A 16,960-nucleotide genomic window follows, 5' to 3' on the forward strand; every position below is an offset into this window, starting at 1 on the left:
GGGAGGAAGAAGATGGCCATTGCGATCAGTAGCCACTGATCTGTCCATGAGCCTAAGAGCATCCGAAGAACCTGGATCGGGCCAAAGGGAACCCATTCTGCCCTCACAGTGGCCAATCACATGCCCCAAAGGGAAACCCGCAAACTGAGCATGACATCAACTTCTGGTGTTCAGAAGCATGCTCCTTTGGCAGAGCATGACGGCAGACATCAATATTGCACCGTTGGAAATGACTGGAAGTATAAGAAAGGACTCCCTTTGGGGCGAAAACATTGTCCAGGCCCATAAAAAAAACGTTATTCAACATTATTAATAGATAATGTGTAAAACGTGCAGGGGTAAGCAAGGAAATAATAAAAGAATCAACTGACTAATTATTAAACTAAAACAACACAACAAGATGGAAGAAGTAAAATAATAATATTATTGAGATCACACATAGGTAAAGGAGAGTGGGGGGTATAGGGGAATTTATAAAAAATTCTGATATAACATTTCTAATTGTGTTGCATTTATATACAGTGGTACCTCAGGTTAAGTACTTAATTCGTTCCGGAGGTCCGTACCTAACCTGAAACTGTTCTTAACCTGAAGCACCACTTTAGCCAATGGGGCCTCCTGCTGCCGCCGTGCCTGCCGGAGCCCTATTTCTGTTCTCATCCTGAAGCAAAGTTCCTGAAACACTATTTCTGGGTTTGCAGAGTCTGTAACCTGAAGCATATGTAACCTGAAGCATATGTAACCTGAGGTACCACTCTATAGCAAAGGGAAGTCTCTAGCAATTAGGTATATTTTAATCAATGGGCTTATGTTACAAAACGAATATGGATTTTGAATTTGATACCTGTAATTCTTTTTCGGTTTTGAAACAAAATTAATAAATTAAAAAAAATATTATCCAACATTTTGCTTGCAGAGCTTTCTCCAAAGCAAACAAGAAACATCAAACGATGCATCCAAAAATATTCATACAGTATCTTAAGCTGTCCAGCACAGGCTCAGTATCTTCGAATATATTTTTAAAAATTCAAACAGACATAAGCAGAGGTCTGTCTCTCTCCCCACAACCTGCGCCCAGCCTTAGGCCATTTACTCGGAGAGCTTCATTTACCAAGGACAGCTCCCTTCCAAAATGGCAACACGCAATTGAGAACCTTAATCCCCTAATTTAACATCACTCGCTCACTTGTTAGCTAGCTAGAGAACAACAACAACCAGTTAAAGTTCAGGGACAGCTGCTCTTGCTGTTCAGTGGATTTTCCCAGGGCTTTTCCTTTTAACACGGCCCCATGGAAAAACCCGTGTTAAAACCTTTTCACCAATACACATTTCAGTGTCAATTCTACCAACTATACCTAAGATGTAAGTAAGAGGGATGTGGGTGGTACTGTGGGTTAAATCATAGAGCCTAGGACTTGCCGATCAGAAGGTCGGCGGTTCGAATCCCCGCGATGGGTGAGCTCCTGTTGCTCGGTCCCTGCTCCTGCCGACCTAGCAGTTCAAAAGCAAGTCAGAGTGTAAGCAGATAAATAGGTACCACTCCGGCGGGAAGGTAAACGGCGTTTCCGTGCGCTGCTCTGGTTTGCCAGAAGCGGCTTCGACATGCTGCCCAGAAGCTGTATGCCGGCTCCCTCGACCAGTAAAACAAGATGAGCGCCGCAACCCCAGAGTCGGTCACGACTGGACCTAATGGTCAGGGGTCCCTTTAGCTTTATGCCGTCTTTATTACTGAGTTTGCAATTGTTCAAGATAAAATCTATCTTGGAAAAAGAGAAGAAATGAGCAGTGAGCTCATATATCACAAATGGGGTAATTATTTACTGTGTTTGCTATTGTTTAAGACAGGGGTCAGCAACCTAAGGCCCATGGGCCACAAGCGAGATGAGCGTCGCAACCCCAGAGTCGATCACGGCTGGACCTAACAGTCAGGGGTCCCTTTACCTTTACCTTTTACAGTGGTATCTCAGGTTACATACCGGTACTTAATTTGTTCCGGAGGTCCGTACTTAACCTGAAACTTAACCTGTTCTTAACCTGAAGCACCACTTTAGCCCACGGGGCCTCCTGCTGCCTCCGCGCCGCTGAAGCACGATTTCTGTTCTGTTAAGCAAAGTTCTTAACCTAAAGCACTATTCCTGGGTTAGCGGAGTCTGTAACCTGAAGCGTATGTAACCTGAGGTACCACTGTATACCTAAGAGGCCACAGCCAGCATGCCTAGTGGCCGCTGAGAACCGTATTCTGCACAAACCTCCTGCAAAGAGGTTTGCAACACATCTCATAAGAAGTTTTTTTTGGGGAGAAAGCAGCCATTGCCACCCTGTCCATTTCCGATTTCTCCGACTCAGGGATAAAATAAAACGATGGGGAAAGGATCTCCACCTCACCCATTGCATCCACCATAGCTGTCAAGTGTCCCTTATTTGAAGGGACAGTCCCTTATTCCAGCGCCATGTCCCGCTGCTGTCCCTTATTGATGGATGTCCCTTAAATTTCAAAGGATGCAGCTCCTCTACCTCCCTCCCTGCCGGCCAGGGAGGAGGGAGGCTCCAACTGTGTTGCTTGGCTGTGTTGCTCACCCAATAAGAAATCTAAGAACGATTGGGGGTGGAGCTTGCATGCCTTGTGTGTGGCTAGTTAATGCAAGCTGAGGAGGTTTTTGAATGCTGGACGCCATTTTGTTGCACGTGCTGCTGCAAACTTTGCAGGGCAAAGCCAGGCCGGGGAGCCACCTTAAGTTGAGGCTGCATAGGCCTTGTGGTGCATGTGATCCAGATTCTATTCAGTTGAACCTCTGGTTACAAAGTTGGTTGGGCAGTGTTCTCGAAGCTACCAGCATGAGTTTGACCAGACTGCAGGAGGACAGGAAGACTGGAGTGCCTGGAACAGGTGAGGTTGCAGGTCCCTTATTTTGGCTGCTGGTCCCTTATTTTCAAATCTGTAAGTTGACAGCTATGGCATCCACACTTCTCATTCCTCCCTCTCTGCACCCTCACCATTTCCTGAACAAGGACAGTTTGCAGACACGAGGAATGAAACAGGTTCCCCCCCCCCTTCCCGGTTCCCTGTGCTTGGCGCCATCTGGGCGCCTGCGGCCCACTCACCAGCTGGAACCGGCAAGAGAGAAGGAGAGGCTTCAAGCAACCCCAAGGGAAAAAGAAAAAGAGAGAGGCAGGGATCCAAGTATTCTACGTACCTCATTTGGGCTTAAATCAAGGGTCACCTACTGCAACAGGCTTCCTCAACCTCGGTCCTCCAGATGTTTTGAGACTACAATTCCCATCATCCCTGACCACTGGACCTGCCAGCTAGGGATCATGGGAGTTGTAGTCCCAAAACATCTGGAGGGCCGAGGCTGAGGAAGCCTGTACAGTGGTACCTTGGGTTACATACGCTTCAGGTTACAGACTCCGCTAACCCAGAAATAGTACCTCGGGTTAAGAACTTTGCTTCAGGGTGAGAACAGAAATCGCATGGCGGTGGCGCGGTGGCAGTGGGAGGCCCCATTAGCTAAAGTGATGCTTCAGGTTAAGAACAGTTTCAGGTTAAGAACGGACCTCCAGAACGAATTAAGTTCTTAACCCGAGGTACCACTGTACTAAGGAAATCAGCCCTGAGTGCTCATTGGAAGGACAGATCCTGAAGCTGAGGCTCCAGTACTTTGGCCACCTCATGAGAAGAGAAGACTCCCTGGAAAAGACCCTGATGTTGGGAAAGATGGAGGGCACAAGGAGAAGGGGACGACAGAGGACGAGATGGTTGGACAGTGTTCTCGAAGCTACCAGCATGAGTCTGACCAAACTGCGGGAGGCAGTGGAAGACAGGAGTGTCTGGCGTGCTCTGGTCCAGGGGGTCACCAAGAGTCGGACACGACTAAACAACAACAACAACAACAACACTGTACTGTACTGCACTTAGCCCTCCCTGGAAGCGGTGCCGACATTTCCCCCCCCCCTGTTTTTTTTTTAAAAAATGCTTTTTATTGAGTTTTTCAAAAACAAAATAAAACAACAGTTATTCTTAGTGTCGTCTTATTTACATTGCGTAAAATCACGCCTTGACTTCTTTCCTTCCAAATTGCGGTTTTCTTAATGTACATCTTCTCTTACAGTTTCTTCTACATTTCTATACACGTCACAAGAATTATATTAACCCCGCTGTAGTTTTTAAACTTCTACAGTTAATTCCTATATATATGTTACAAATTTACCCCATTCTTCTACAAACTTTGCCCCTTTTTGGTGTTGGATTTTATACGTCGTTTTCGCTAATTCTGTATATTCGAAAAAATTCGCCTGCCATTCCATAACCATTGGGATCTCCGGTGACTTCCATTTTGGGGCTACAAGGATCCTAGCTGCTACCATGGCATATTGGAATAATCTGTGATCCTCCTTTTTATTTCATCCCCTATTATCCCTAATAAGAACACCTCCGGGGTTTTTTGGGGAATGTGTACCTAAAGAGTTTCTTGAGTTCATTATATATTAGGTGGTGCTGACATTTTTAAATCTCCAAAGTCAAGAGAGGGAGGGAGAGACAGCAACGAGGAAAAAGCCACGAACCGCAGAGAGGATTTCACTAGAGGGGAAATTACTCATGCTTCTCGTTGCCCCAACTGCACACATACACACACACACCCCATGCCTGCAGAACAGAGCCACGTTCAACCCACCACGTAGCGTGGCTCCCTCCCCTCAGCAGAACCAACTCCAGGCCCGGGCAGGCAGCCCACGGCTGAGACCCTGGTCCCTTGGCAAGCGGTTCCACAGGACAGATTGGGAGGTCCGTAGCCTGTGCCGCCTGGACCCCGGCTCCCCTCAGCCCCGGCTGGGTCAGAAAGAGGGATGAGCCAGTGCGGCGGAACAGTTAAGAGCATAGGACGAAGGTCTGGGTTCGAATCCCCGCTCAGCCACAAAGCTCCCTGAACAACTGCCTCTCAGCCTTAACTGACCTCGCAGGGTTGTTTTGAGGGTGGAATGGGTACGAAGGAGAGTAACGTGGGCACCACCTTGAGCTCCTTGGAGGAAAAGGTGTTTTGGAGACGCAACAAAGAAATAAATCCAGTAAGCGCTTGAATCAATCTGGTTTGCATTATCCGAAACGGTCTGCGAACTCTTCCTTCGAAAGCTGCATTTCTCCTAAATTTGGGAACACTGTTTTCCAGCCGTGCAGCATTTAGAAAATAATAATAATAATAATAATAATAATAATAATAATAATAATAATAAAATAACACATCTGTTGGGGAAAACGCACCTGAACATGGACATGGAGATGTCAGTGAAGCTAACAATCCAAATTCATTTTTTAAATTTGTGTTGTGTATAGTATAGTATATATTATTTGCATTTATGATTTTGTACGTAATGTTGGCTTAACACTCAAATCAGTTACTCTGCATGCTGATGTTGAGGAAATTCAAGTTTTAGTGTTTTATAGCTCCTATTTTGGAAAAGCGACGTTTGTCGTTCTGATAGTTGAAAAATTAATTTAAAAACTCAAAAATGTGTTAAGGAGAAGCCACTTGCCGGAAATGGATGCACTGGTCAAAACGGCATATTAAAAAATGTGTTCGTTAGGAGAAATCCACTCTAGGATGCTGATGAATTTTCATGAGGATTCTTTAAAAATAAAATCTTTTAAATCTCAAATTGCTGCAAAATGAAGAGAAGAAATGGAGAGAGTCGAAACTAACAGATTCTTCCATCCCTAGTTAGGGATAGTGGCAGCATTAGGCCAGAACTGCACCTTTCCTCTCTCCTGAATAAATAATAATAATAATAATAATAATAATAATAATAATAATAATAATAATAATTTATTTGTACCCCACCCATCTGGTTGGGCTTCCTCAGCCACTCTGGGTGGCTTCCAACAAAGATCAAAAATACATTAAAATGTCACACATTAAAAACTTCCCTAAACAGGAATGTTCTTAAATTCCTCCTGAAAGCCAATAGCGAGGGAGGGCGCCACACCTCACGAGGGAGGGCATTCCCCAAATGAGAAAAACCCACCAATGCCAACTGGGCAGCAGCCAATGCCAACTGGGTCAATGCCAACTGGGCAGCAGCCAACCGGACCCCATCGTCATCTCTGCCTATCATGGGGCCTGAAACGGTGGATACAGGGAAATATTTTGGGTCCCAAGCCATTTAGAACTTCATACACTGGTACGAATGCCTTGAACTGGCAGATACCGTATTTTTCACTCCATAAGACACACTTTTTTCTTCCTAAAAAGTAAGGGGAAATGTCTGTGTGTCTTATGGAGCGAATGCGTGGTCCCTGGTGCCAAGTTGCCCAGGGGCAGAAAGCAGGTCATGCTTTTTTCTTTTTTATGAAAGAGGGAAGTGGCCACTAATTGGCAAGCGATCAGGGAGGAAGATAAGGGACGCTGGCCATAAAGGAGGCTGCCTGGGAGGGGGGAGGTAAAGACAGCAAACTTGCAAGGAGAGGAGACTAAATCAATGAAGAGAGAAATTAGAAGAAAAGGAGGAGCAAAAAACTGCTCCAGCTAAGGAAAAGACACTAAGGCAAACAAGAGGGAAGGGAGTGTTGAAAGGGAGCAGCTGATCGGCAAGCGATCAGGAGGGAGATAAGGGAGGCTAGCAAAAAAGGAGGCTGCCTGGGAGTGGGGGGGGGTAAAAGCCCATGGATCCTCAGGATTTTTACATTGGGTCACCCCAAATTCACCATCAGATCACATAGCATGTCCATAGCTACAGCCTGCACCAAAAAAACCACGCACCCACTGTTTCCTGAGGCTGCAATGGTGCAAAAACGTGGTTACAAAGCACGGATCCACATGGATCCTCACGATTTTTGCACTGGGCTACCCCAAACTCACCATCAAATCACATGTCTGTGGCCACAGCGTGAACCACAAAAATCATACATCCACTGTTTTGTTCAGAATATTTTTTTTCTTGTTTTCCTCCTCTAAAAACTAGGTGCTTCTTACGGTCAGGTGCGTCTTATGGAGCGAAAAATACAGTAACACAAGGCATGGTCTCCCACTAGGCTGCCCTTCTCACCAACTATGTTCTGCAAAGGTCCAGCATCCTGTTCTCACAGTGGCCAAATGCCCCAAAGAACCTAGGAATCCAGATGATGATGATGATGATAATAATAATAATAATAATAATAATAATAATAATAATAATAATTTGTATCCCGCCCTCCCTGGCCAAAACCGGACTCAGAGCAGCTAACAACAGGTAAAAATAGCAGTGTACATAAAATCGCACAGTCAATTAATTAAAATACATTCTAGAATCAGTTCAGAATCAAATTAATGGCAACCATTGGGCTAGAGTTCTATGAGGATTAACAAAGGACTGTGCCTTGGCCAAAGGCCTGGTGGAACAGCTCCGTCTTGCAGGCCCTGCGGAAAGATGTCAAGTCCCGCAGGGCCCTAGTCTCTTGTGACAGAGCGTTCCACCAGATCGGGGCCACAGCCGAAAAGGCCCTGTGGCCCGGGACCTCCAAGATGTTTTTGTTTGAAGACTGTAAGGTCCTCTGTGGGACATACCAGGAGAGGTGGTCCCGTAGACACAAGGGTTCTAGGCTGTATAGGGCTTTAAAGGTTAAAACCAGCACCTTAAACTTGATACTGCACTCCACCGGGAGCCAGTGCAGCTGGTATAGCACCGGGTGAATGTGATCTCTCAGCGAGGACCCCGTAAGGAGTCTCGCTGCGGGATTCTGCACCCACTGGAGTTTCTGGGTCAGTCTCAAGGGCAGCCCCATGTAGAGCGAGTTACAATAATCCAGTCTGGAGGTGCCCGTCGCGTGGATCACAGTGGCTAGGTCAGGGCGAGAGAGATAAGGGGCCAACTGCTTAGCTTGGCAGAGATGAAAAAATGCCACCTTTGTTATAGCTGCAATCTGCGCCTCCATGGAAAGGGAGGTGTCAAAGATTACACCCAAACTCTTAACGGACGGTGCAGGCACTAATTGTGCCCCCGCAAGAGATGGGAGTTGCCCCCCCAATCCCATATTGTCCTGACCCAGCCAAAGGACCTCTGCCTTTGAAGGATTTAACTTCAACCGGCTCCCACGTAACCATCCATCCACAGCTTCCAGACATCTGGTCAGTGTGTCTGGGGCCGAGTCAGGATGGCCATCCATCAACAGATAGAGTTGGGTGTCATCAGCATACTGATGGCAGCCCAGCCCAAAACTCAGGACAAGCTGGGCGAGGGGGCGCATAAAGATGTTGAAAAGCATCGGGGAGAGTATCGCACCCTGAGGCACTCCACATACTACGGAGTGGTGCGATGACAGTTCCCCCCCCAAGCGCCACCCTCTGTCCCCAACCCGAGAGAAACGAGCGCAGCCATTGAAGGACTGTGCGCTGGATCCCCACGTATCCGAGCACAAGAGACACTCTCCCATCCTGTGGTTTCCGGAGACTTATTCAGAAGCATGGCTGACTCCAACTGTGCACTGAAGACAGCCTTCAAGGGCAGCCCCACACAGAGCATTGCAGTAGTCTAAGCAGGAAGTCCTTAGAGCAGGGGTCCCCAAACTAAGGTCTGCGGGCTAGATAAGGCCCGAGGGACTCGTTTATCTGGCCCGTGCACATGCGCCCAAGCTATTTTCGGGGCTCCTCCGACCCGGAAGTGTGCCAAGAGAAATGCCAGTTCATTTCATACGAGATTCAGTTCCTACGAGATTGGCCTAGGATTTAAATATGTAAGGATGGGAATTACGATGTTGAAAGCCAGAATAGAAGGAATGAAAGATGTTAAGTGATCGAGATAATTTTTCTTTGAGAAGATAGATTTTGGAAAACTGTTAAAATGATATATAATGAAATTCAACCAGGGGGATTTTTTATTTTTTATTTATTTTTTAGAAGTCTCTGAAATAGAGGACACTTATAGTTGTTTTAACTGCGAGTCTTTTAGTTCTTACGCTCTTACAGTTGTTTCAACTGCGTGTTTTTATTTGTTTTTAGTTTTTATCTGTTTTAATTATCAGTTTTTATCCATCTACTATCCGTGTTTAATCTTGTATTTTATTCAGATGTTTTATCCTATGCTTGTTTCTTTGCCCTTATTTGCTCCAACATTTATCAGTTTAAAAAACCCTAACTGCTATTTTATTTATATGTTTGTTTGTTTTTTATCCTGGTCTGTGACCATAATAAAGTTCATTACCCAACCAGGGGAATTTGAGGAAGTCACTTAACAATGTTACCAAGATTGGTTTAATTAGAATTAGGATGTTTGTTTGTTTAAAAAATTTTTTTGGGAAAATTTAATTTTAAAAATTGGGAAAAAAAGAAGGAGAAATGCCAGTTCATTTCGGGGCCCAATTCAAAGTTCTCACAGTAGTATTTAAAGCCCTGAACAACTCAGGCCTCAAATACCCAAGGAGACCACCTCATTCCCTACAACCCCCCTTGGATGCTATGCTCAGATTGTAAATTGTTTTAGGCTGTTTTCAATTTTGCGTTTTAATTGCTGGGACCGTAGGGTGGAGGCAGGAAATAAAAATATATCCTTGTTGCAGGGGGTTGAGCTAAATGACCCCTGGGTTCCCATCCAGCTCTACACTTCTGTGATCCTATGGCCATCATCGTCTCTGCCCCGGACCCTGTAGCCATCCCTCCGGCACAGCACAGACTGAAAGCTCTTTTGGGGAGAGGCTCATGCTCTATGCTTAAGTCGCTTTGCAAAAACACCCTACGAATGCTTTTTTTTTTAATGCATATAGTTCTGGATGGATTATGTGGATTAAATGCCTATAAGGCGAGATTCTCTGAAGCTGCTGTGCGCGTGGATAACTCCTCTTTATCTCTCTCTCACACACAGAGACACATGCCTTTTCTCAGAAACCACCAAGACATATATTCCACAGGGTTGCTTTGCAAGAGACTCTCCAGATGTTGCCACATGAAGTTCCCATCATCCCTGGCCAGCTGTTTGTGGCTCTTGGAAACACCTGGAAGATGTTATCAAGACTGCCTCTGAACAAGGGCCAATCGCCTTTTCTGCTCGCCTTTTCAAGCAATGTTTGTTTAGAAGTGCAGCAGGCTAAGGTTGTTGAAGACATTGAATACTCCTGTAAGGAGTGTGTGGTTTTTTTTTACATATCACTTGGGAAGACAGGCGAACTAATGCCAATGTACTAGAAGAAGCAAAGATCACAAGTGTTGAAGCAATGATTCTTCAACATCAACTTCGTTAGACTGGCCATGTTTTTCGGATGCCTGATTATCGTCTGCCAAAGCAACTACTCTATTCCAAACTTAAAAATGGAAAGCGTAATGCTGGTGGTCAACAAAAGAGGTTCAAAGACTCTCTCAAGGCAAATCTTTAAAAATGTACAGTGGTACCTCAGGTTAAGTACTTAATTCATTCCGGAGGTCCGTTCTTAACCTGAAACTGTTCTTAACCTGAAGCACCACTTTAGCTAATGGGGCCTCCTGCTGCTGCCGCGCCGCCAGAGCCCGATTTCTGTTCTTATCCTGAAGCAAAGTTCTTAACCTGAAGCACTATTTCTGGGTTAGCGGAGTGTGTAAACCTGAAGCGTATGTAACCTGAAGCGTATGTAACCCGAGGTACCACTGTAGTATAAACATCGACAACTGGCAAACACTGGCCTGCAAGCGCTCCAGTTGGAGAACAGCCTTTACCAAAGGTGTCATGGGCTTTGAAGACATTAGAACTCAAGACAAAAGGGAGAAGTGTGCTAAGAGGAAGGCACGTTTGGCAAACCCTCGCAGGGATCAATTCCTGTCTGGAAACCTATGTTCCCACTGTGGAAGGACATGTGGATCCAGAATTGGCCTCCACAGTCACTTATGGATTCACTGTTAAGACCGTGTTCATGGAAGACAATCTTACTAGGCTATGAGGGATCACCAAAGAAGAAGAAGAAAAAGAAGAAGTGTGTGTTTTAATACAATTACCGTAATTTTTGCTCTTTAAGACTCACTTTTCCCCTCCTAAAAAGGAAGGGGAAATGTGTGTGCGTCTTATGGAGCGAATGCAGGCTGCGCAGCTATCCCAGAAACCAGAACAGCAAGAAAGATTGCTGCTTTCACTGCGAAGCGATCCCTCTTGCTCTTCTGGCTTCTGAGATTCAGAATATTATTTTTTTCTTGTTTTCCACCTCCAAAAACTAGGTGCGTCTTATGGTTTGGTGCATCTTATAGAGCTAAAAATACGGTGCCTGTTGACGCAGAATGCAATCAACTCTATAGAATGTAGAGCCTAAGCCCATAAAAAAAGCCTTTTGGATCATACTAGTGGCCCATCTCGTTCTCACAATGGCCAACCAGATGCCCCCGCAAGGAGGACCTGAGCACAACATTCACTCTCCCCTCTTGCTGTGTCCAGCAACTGGCCTTCCACAGCATCGCTGCCTCCAACCGTGGAGCCACAGCAGAGTCATCAATGACCTTGTCTCCCACAAATTCATCGGATCCTGAGAAGGCAGAGAGATGGGGTTCCTGCAGAGCTCTGGATGTTTTTGGAACCCGACTCCCAGCATCCAGCTTGGCCAACATCCGGTAAGATGGAGAGTTATAGACCATCAACATTGGGGGCGGGTCAAAGGTTCCCCATCCCTGACATAGGAGATGGAGATAGTGGCAGACCTACATTTTTGGGGTACCCTGAAGCTTGAACGGTCATGGGAACCCCAGTGCAACCAGCAGCAAGGTCTGTGTGACTACTGTTATCCTCTTTGGTGGGTTTGCTCCACGACACATTGCCACTTTTTTTTTTTTAAATAGCTACCACATCTCAGATTTTGATTAAAATTGTTGTACTGGATTATCTCACATGCCAAAACCACTGGAGTCGATAAAAATCCCCTCTGCCTTGTAGTTTTCGAGGTTTGCTCAGTTGGTAGAGAAGGAGAACTCAAGGGTTTGAGCAAAATATTCCTGCATTGCTGAAAGTTGGACTAGATGACCCTCGTGGTCCCTTTCCTGCTTCTATGGGGTTGTAATTTAGGGAAATGTCATATATGTGCATGATGCATTTTTTAAAAGCAATTTTTTAAAGCAGTATGGGGCCCTGGATGAAAAAGACTCTGTTTCTTCTTCAATAGGATCCTCTCAGGGCTCCCAGTGAGGTCCCAGTGAGGAATCAAACAATTGCGTTCACCATGCAACTTGAGACATCATCACCATCATCATACAGTGGTGCCTTGGTTCTCAAACATCGAAAACCCGGAAGTAAGTGTTCCAGTTTTCGAGTGTTTTTTGGAAGCCGAACATCCGATGCGGCCGTCGGCTATTGTTTTCGAGGCACCTGCACCATCAGAAGCTGCACCTTGGTTTTCAAACATTTTGGAAGTCAAATAGACTTCCAGAATGGATTAAGTTTGGCGCTTTTGTTTTTGCTATTTATTTTGCATTTTTGTTTTTGAGGCTTTTTCAGTTAAATTGTTTTTGTGACTGTGCAGAACCCAGTACAGCTCCTGTTTGATTGATTGATTGATTGATTGATTGTGTGACTGTAGAAATGGATAAAAAAACCCCATCCAAACAATGACTATCATCAGTGCAGGTAAGATTAGTTTTTTAATTTTTTTTTAACATCTACAATACTGTCTTATTTATTTTACAGTACAGTACATTGATTATTGCTTTCATTTTATGAATCAATGGTCTCGTTCGAGAGTAAAATTCATGTCAAATTGCTGTTTTAGAGGTTGTTTTTAAAAGTCTGGAACGGATTAATCTGTTTTGCATTACTTTCTATGGGAAAGCGCACTTTGGTTTTGGAACGCTTTGGTTTTGGAACAGACTTCCTGATTGGATTAAGTTGGAGAACCAAGGGACCACTGTAATAATGTTGAGAACCCCCAACCAGTGGCGGTCTAGCCCACCACCTGAAGACCTCTTCATGAACAAGAGACCACCCACCCCATTGGGTCACCAACTCCATCATCAAACTCCTCCTGCCAATGTCGTTTCTCCCCGTGGCCAGCCAAAGCCGCCATTGAGTCATTCCTTCCAAACGCACAACCAAAATCTACCCTCCTGACTCTTGAGCCCATTAGACATTATTGTGGGCAACGGAGAACAGGAGATGTTCTCCTTCCACCAAACGACATGTTCCAATCGTACCTCCACATACAATGCCAGCTAAACAATTCTGTGTTTCCTCCCAGGAGGGAAGGAGAAGGGGGTTCAGTTCAGTAGCAAGGCACCTGTTAGCTTTGCAGGTCCAACTCTCAACATCGCCAGGCAGGGCTCCCTTTGAAACCCCACAGGGATGCTGTTGGCCAAGCTACCGTATTTTTTGCTCTATAAGACTCACTTTTCCCCTCCTAAAAAGTAAGGGAAAATGTGTGTGCGTCTTATGGGGTGAATGCAGGCTGCACAGCTGTCCCAGAAGCCAGAACAGCAAGAGGGATCGCTGCGCAGTGAAAGCAGCAATCCCTCTTGCTGTTCTGGCTTCTGAGATTCAGATTTTTTTTTATTGTTTTCCTCCTCCAAAAACTAGGGGCGTCTTGTGGTCTGGTGCGTCTTATAGAGCGAAAAATATGGTAGATGGACCAATGGGCTGACTCAGTACAAAGCAGCTCCCAATTTTTGAGGGTTTCTGCTGCATCATGAGGACTGGAAGCTTACATTATTATTAGGGGAAGAACCACCAGGTTTTTTGCATATAAAAGGTCCCAGTTTCGATCCCAAGCATCTCCAGGTAGGGCTGGAATAAGACCCCTGCCCAGGCACCCTGGAGAGCTGCTGCCACTTATTATAAGCTAAAGGTAAAGGGAGCCGGCGTACGGCTTCCGGGTCATGTGGCCAGCAGGACTAAGCCGCTTCTGGCAAACCAGAGCAGCGCACGGAAACGCTGTTTACCTTCCCGCCAGAGTGGTACCTATTTATCTACTTGCACTTTGACGTGCTTTTGAACTGCTAGGTGGGCAGGAGCAGGGAGTGAGCAACAGGAGCTCACCCTATGGCGGAGATTCGAACCGCCGACCTTCTGATCGGCAAGTCCTAGGCTCTGTGGTTTAACCCACAGCACCACCCGCGTCCCGCCAGACATTGTAGATAATGCTAAGATGGATGGGCCCACATAAGAACAGAAGAAGGCCCTGCTGGATCAGGCCAATGGCCCCACCTAGAATAATAATAATAATAATAATAATAATAATAATAATAATAATAATAATAATAATAATTTATACCCTGCCCTCCGCAGCCAAGGCCGGGCTCAGGGTGGCTAACAAGCAATAATAAAAACAACTTAAAAACAAAATTAAAATACAACATTAAAATATTGAAACATTAAAATATTAAAATGTAGCCTCATCGCAGGAGGAGAAAGGAAAAGAAAAAAAAAAAGAGGGGGAGGGAATCATATTGGCTCGAAGCCAAAGGCCAGGCGGAACAACTCTGTTTTACAGGCCCTGCGGAAAGAAATCAGATCCTGCAGGGCCCTGGTCTCATGAGGCAGAGCGTTCCACCGGGCCGGAGCCAGTGCTGAAAAGGCCCTGGCTCTGGTTGAGGCTAATCTAACTTCCTTAGGGCCCGGGACCACTAGGGTGTTGTTATTTATGGACCTTGAGGCTCTCAAGACTAGTATCCTGTTCTCACAATGGCCAGTGCAAAACCCACAAGATTTGACCACAAGACCTCTCTCCTTTCCTTTGGTCACACAAAAATCGGCCGCAGGCAAGTGTGCCTCTTGAAAATAACACGCAAACCAACAGGGTGATTCATTCTTGCCCCTGGAAAGTTTGGGGCGGGGAACCTGCTGTTTTGCAGAGTTTGCCGCTGGTCTCCGATTCCCCCCAGCCCCCAGCTCCCCCCCCCCATGGGATAGTCAAGGGTCAGGGCTGATTCCAACCTTGTTTGGAGCATCCACCTGAGATAAGGACCAACTTAGGCCCACAGGCCTTCAACTATCTGCAACAAAACATTGTCGTTTCCGTACATCGCAAGGCAGCAACAGGCCAGGATTCGCCACTGACTGTGCTGTCCACACGTAGCCCCATCTCAATGCCTTTTTTTGGGGGGGGGGATATTTGTTTTCAAGCACATATAACACACACACACAGCCCACCCCTCTCTCATACACACTATGACATCTGCCAGTGTCCCATGAAATGTTAAAGGCATCCAAGACCTTCTGTCTGGAAGTTTAAATGCTGGGGAGCAATTGCAGACAGCTTTTAGGGTCTAGCCTCAGAGATAGCGGTCAAGAGCCATTTTGGTTAGCATAGCATGCATATATATATATAGTCGTGCCTCCCACCCCAGTGTTCCTGTCAAAAGCCTTTTTTGCAGAAAATGAAAAGGGAGTAGAGGGAAGAGGGGGGTGGAGGTAGGTCCCTGAAGGGTAGAAACACACCATAAATGATATGAAAATGGGCTTTTTTTTAGGACAGGGTGGTGGTGGTGGGTGAGGTTTGGATGGAGGGTGTGGGAAGAGAAATGGGGAGGTGTCTGGGAATGGGGTCTGGAGGGAACAGGAGAAAATATAGAGGAAATGCATGGGGGAGGAGGTAGGGGGAGGGCAGTGGCATAGCGTGGGGGGTGCAGGGGGGCCGGCCGCACCGGGCGCAACATCTGGGGGTTAGGGTTAGGGGGCGCAAATCCACGGGTTAGGGGGCACAAATTACTTGCCTTGCCCCGGGTGTTGACAACCCACGCTACGCCACTGGGGGAGGGAAGCCATATAGGCTCCAAGGCTCCTGAATGAGCACCTCCCCACCCCCCCCAGTTTAACCTGCAAGGAGGTGGGTCACACAGGTGTCCAGGCAAGACAAGGTGAGAGGATGGCAGCACCAGCCTGGTGGGCCTGGGAACAGAGTGAGATGCTCTTGGAGGCTGATCTGGCGATGGGTTAAGGGGAGGGAAATTGGGGGGGGGGGCCGATGGTGAAAGGGATGGAGGGGGTTAATGGAGCAGAATGAGAAAGAGAGAGCCTGCAGGGGGGTGGCGGCATTAAAGAGCAGGTGGAATAAAACACAACTATATAAGGGGTTTATAGAGCAGCAGCAAAAAAAATGGGGGGGGGCGAGAACCAGGCTTGATGTGGAGAGCTAAGGGTGAGACGATGAGCAAAACGCTTCCCGCCCCCGCTTCACCCGCCCGCCCTGATAGAATGAAGATTATTATTTTAAGGGAGGGAGGTGTAAAAGAATGGATGGAGGGAAATATTGCATGCAGGGTGGGAGAAAGTGATCGGGTGGATTAAAATGACAGGATGGAGAATGTAGTTGGGGGGGTGGACAGATTGGTAGAAAGGGAAGAAAAGGTTGAGGAGGGTGGATTAGGCGGGGGGGTTAGGATGCGCGAGGGAGAGGAGCGGAGAGGAAAGGCGAGCGGGGAACAGAAGGAGAGAAAGAAAAGGATGGATTCAAAACACAAGGGCGCACCTTTGTGCATGCCAGTGTACCGGTCCTTCAGCACCGTCAGCTCGTAGATCTGTCCGAACTGCTCGAAGAGGGGCTTGAGGTCCTTCTCCTCCAGGTTCCGGGGGATTTGCCCCACAAAGAGCTTGATAGCATCTAGGTCCTTCATGCCCTCGGGCTCGGAGCTGCTGCCGCCGCCGCCGCTGCCGCTGCTCATGGAGGAGGCGCGGGGCGGTTGCTGGGATTGCGCCTTCCGCCTGGGCTCGCTCGCCGGCAGTCTGGCCATCCCCCGAGCCCCCAGCGCGGGCTGCGCAGTGGAGGATGCTGCGAGAAGGAAGGAGGCGGCGCGCAAGATGCCACTGGAGGGGGGGGGGAGATGCTGCCGAGCGCAGCATCAGGACCACAAGCAGCAGCTGCTGGGCAGCGACACCGCCTGGCCGTTCCGGGGAAGTGCACGGGGGGGTTTCGGGGAGCGTGAAAGCGGGGTGCTGCTGGGAGCGGGGTTGGGAGCTTGGAAGAGTGGCGCGGGGGGGGGGGAGGACGGCGGGGGGGGGTTATGTCCCAAACTAGGCAGGGATGCAAAGGCAAATATTATTAACCCAACGAACCGGGAAGGGG

General features: G+C 47.1%; 1 protein-coding gene across 2 annotated transcripts in view; it reads right to left on the bottom strand.

The window, feature by feature from the left end:
- CELF5 (CUGBP Elav-like family member 5) overlaps nt 1-16,702 on the bottom strand; it is a 78,749-nt gene extending 62,047 nt beyond the window's left edge. For both annotated transcript variants that reach the window (XM_081895672.1, XM_081895671.1), the window contains exon 1: nt 16,367-16,702. In XM_081895672.1, the coding sequence (XP_081751798.1) occupies nt 16,367-16,628 (262 nt within the window). In that variant the 5' untranslated portion in view covers nt 16,629-16,702. The remainder of the gene's footprint in view (nt 1-16,366) is intronic.
- Nucleotides 16,703-16,960: the final 258 nt, after the last annotated feature.

Source organism: Podarcis melisellensis, assembly GCF_964234715.1.
Source record: "Podarcis melisellensis genome assembly, chromosome: 18".
Classification (NCBI taxonomy): Eukaryota; Metazoa; Chordata; class Lepidosauria; order Squamata; family Lacertidae; genus Podarcis; species Podarcis melisellensis.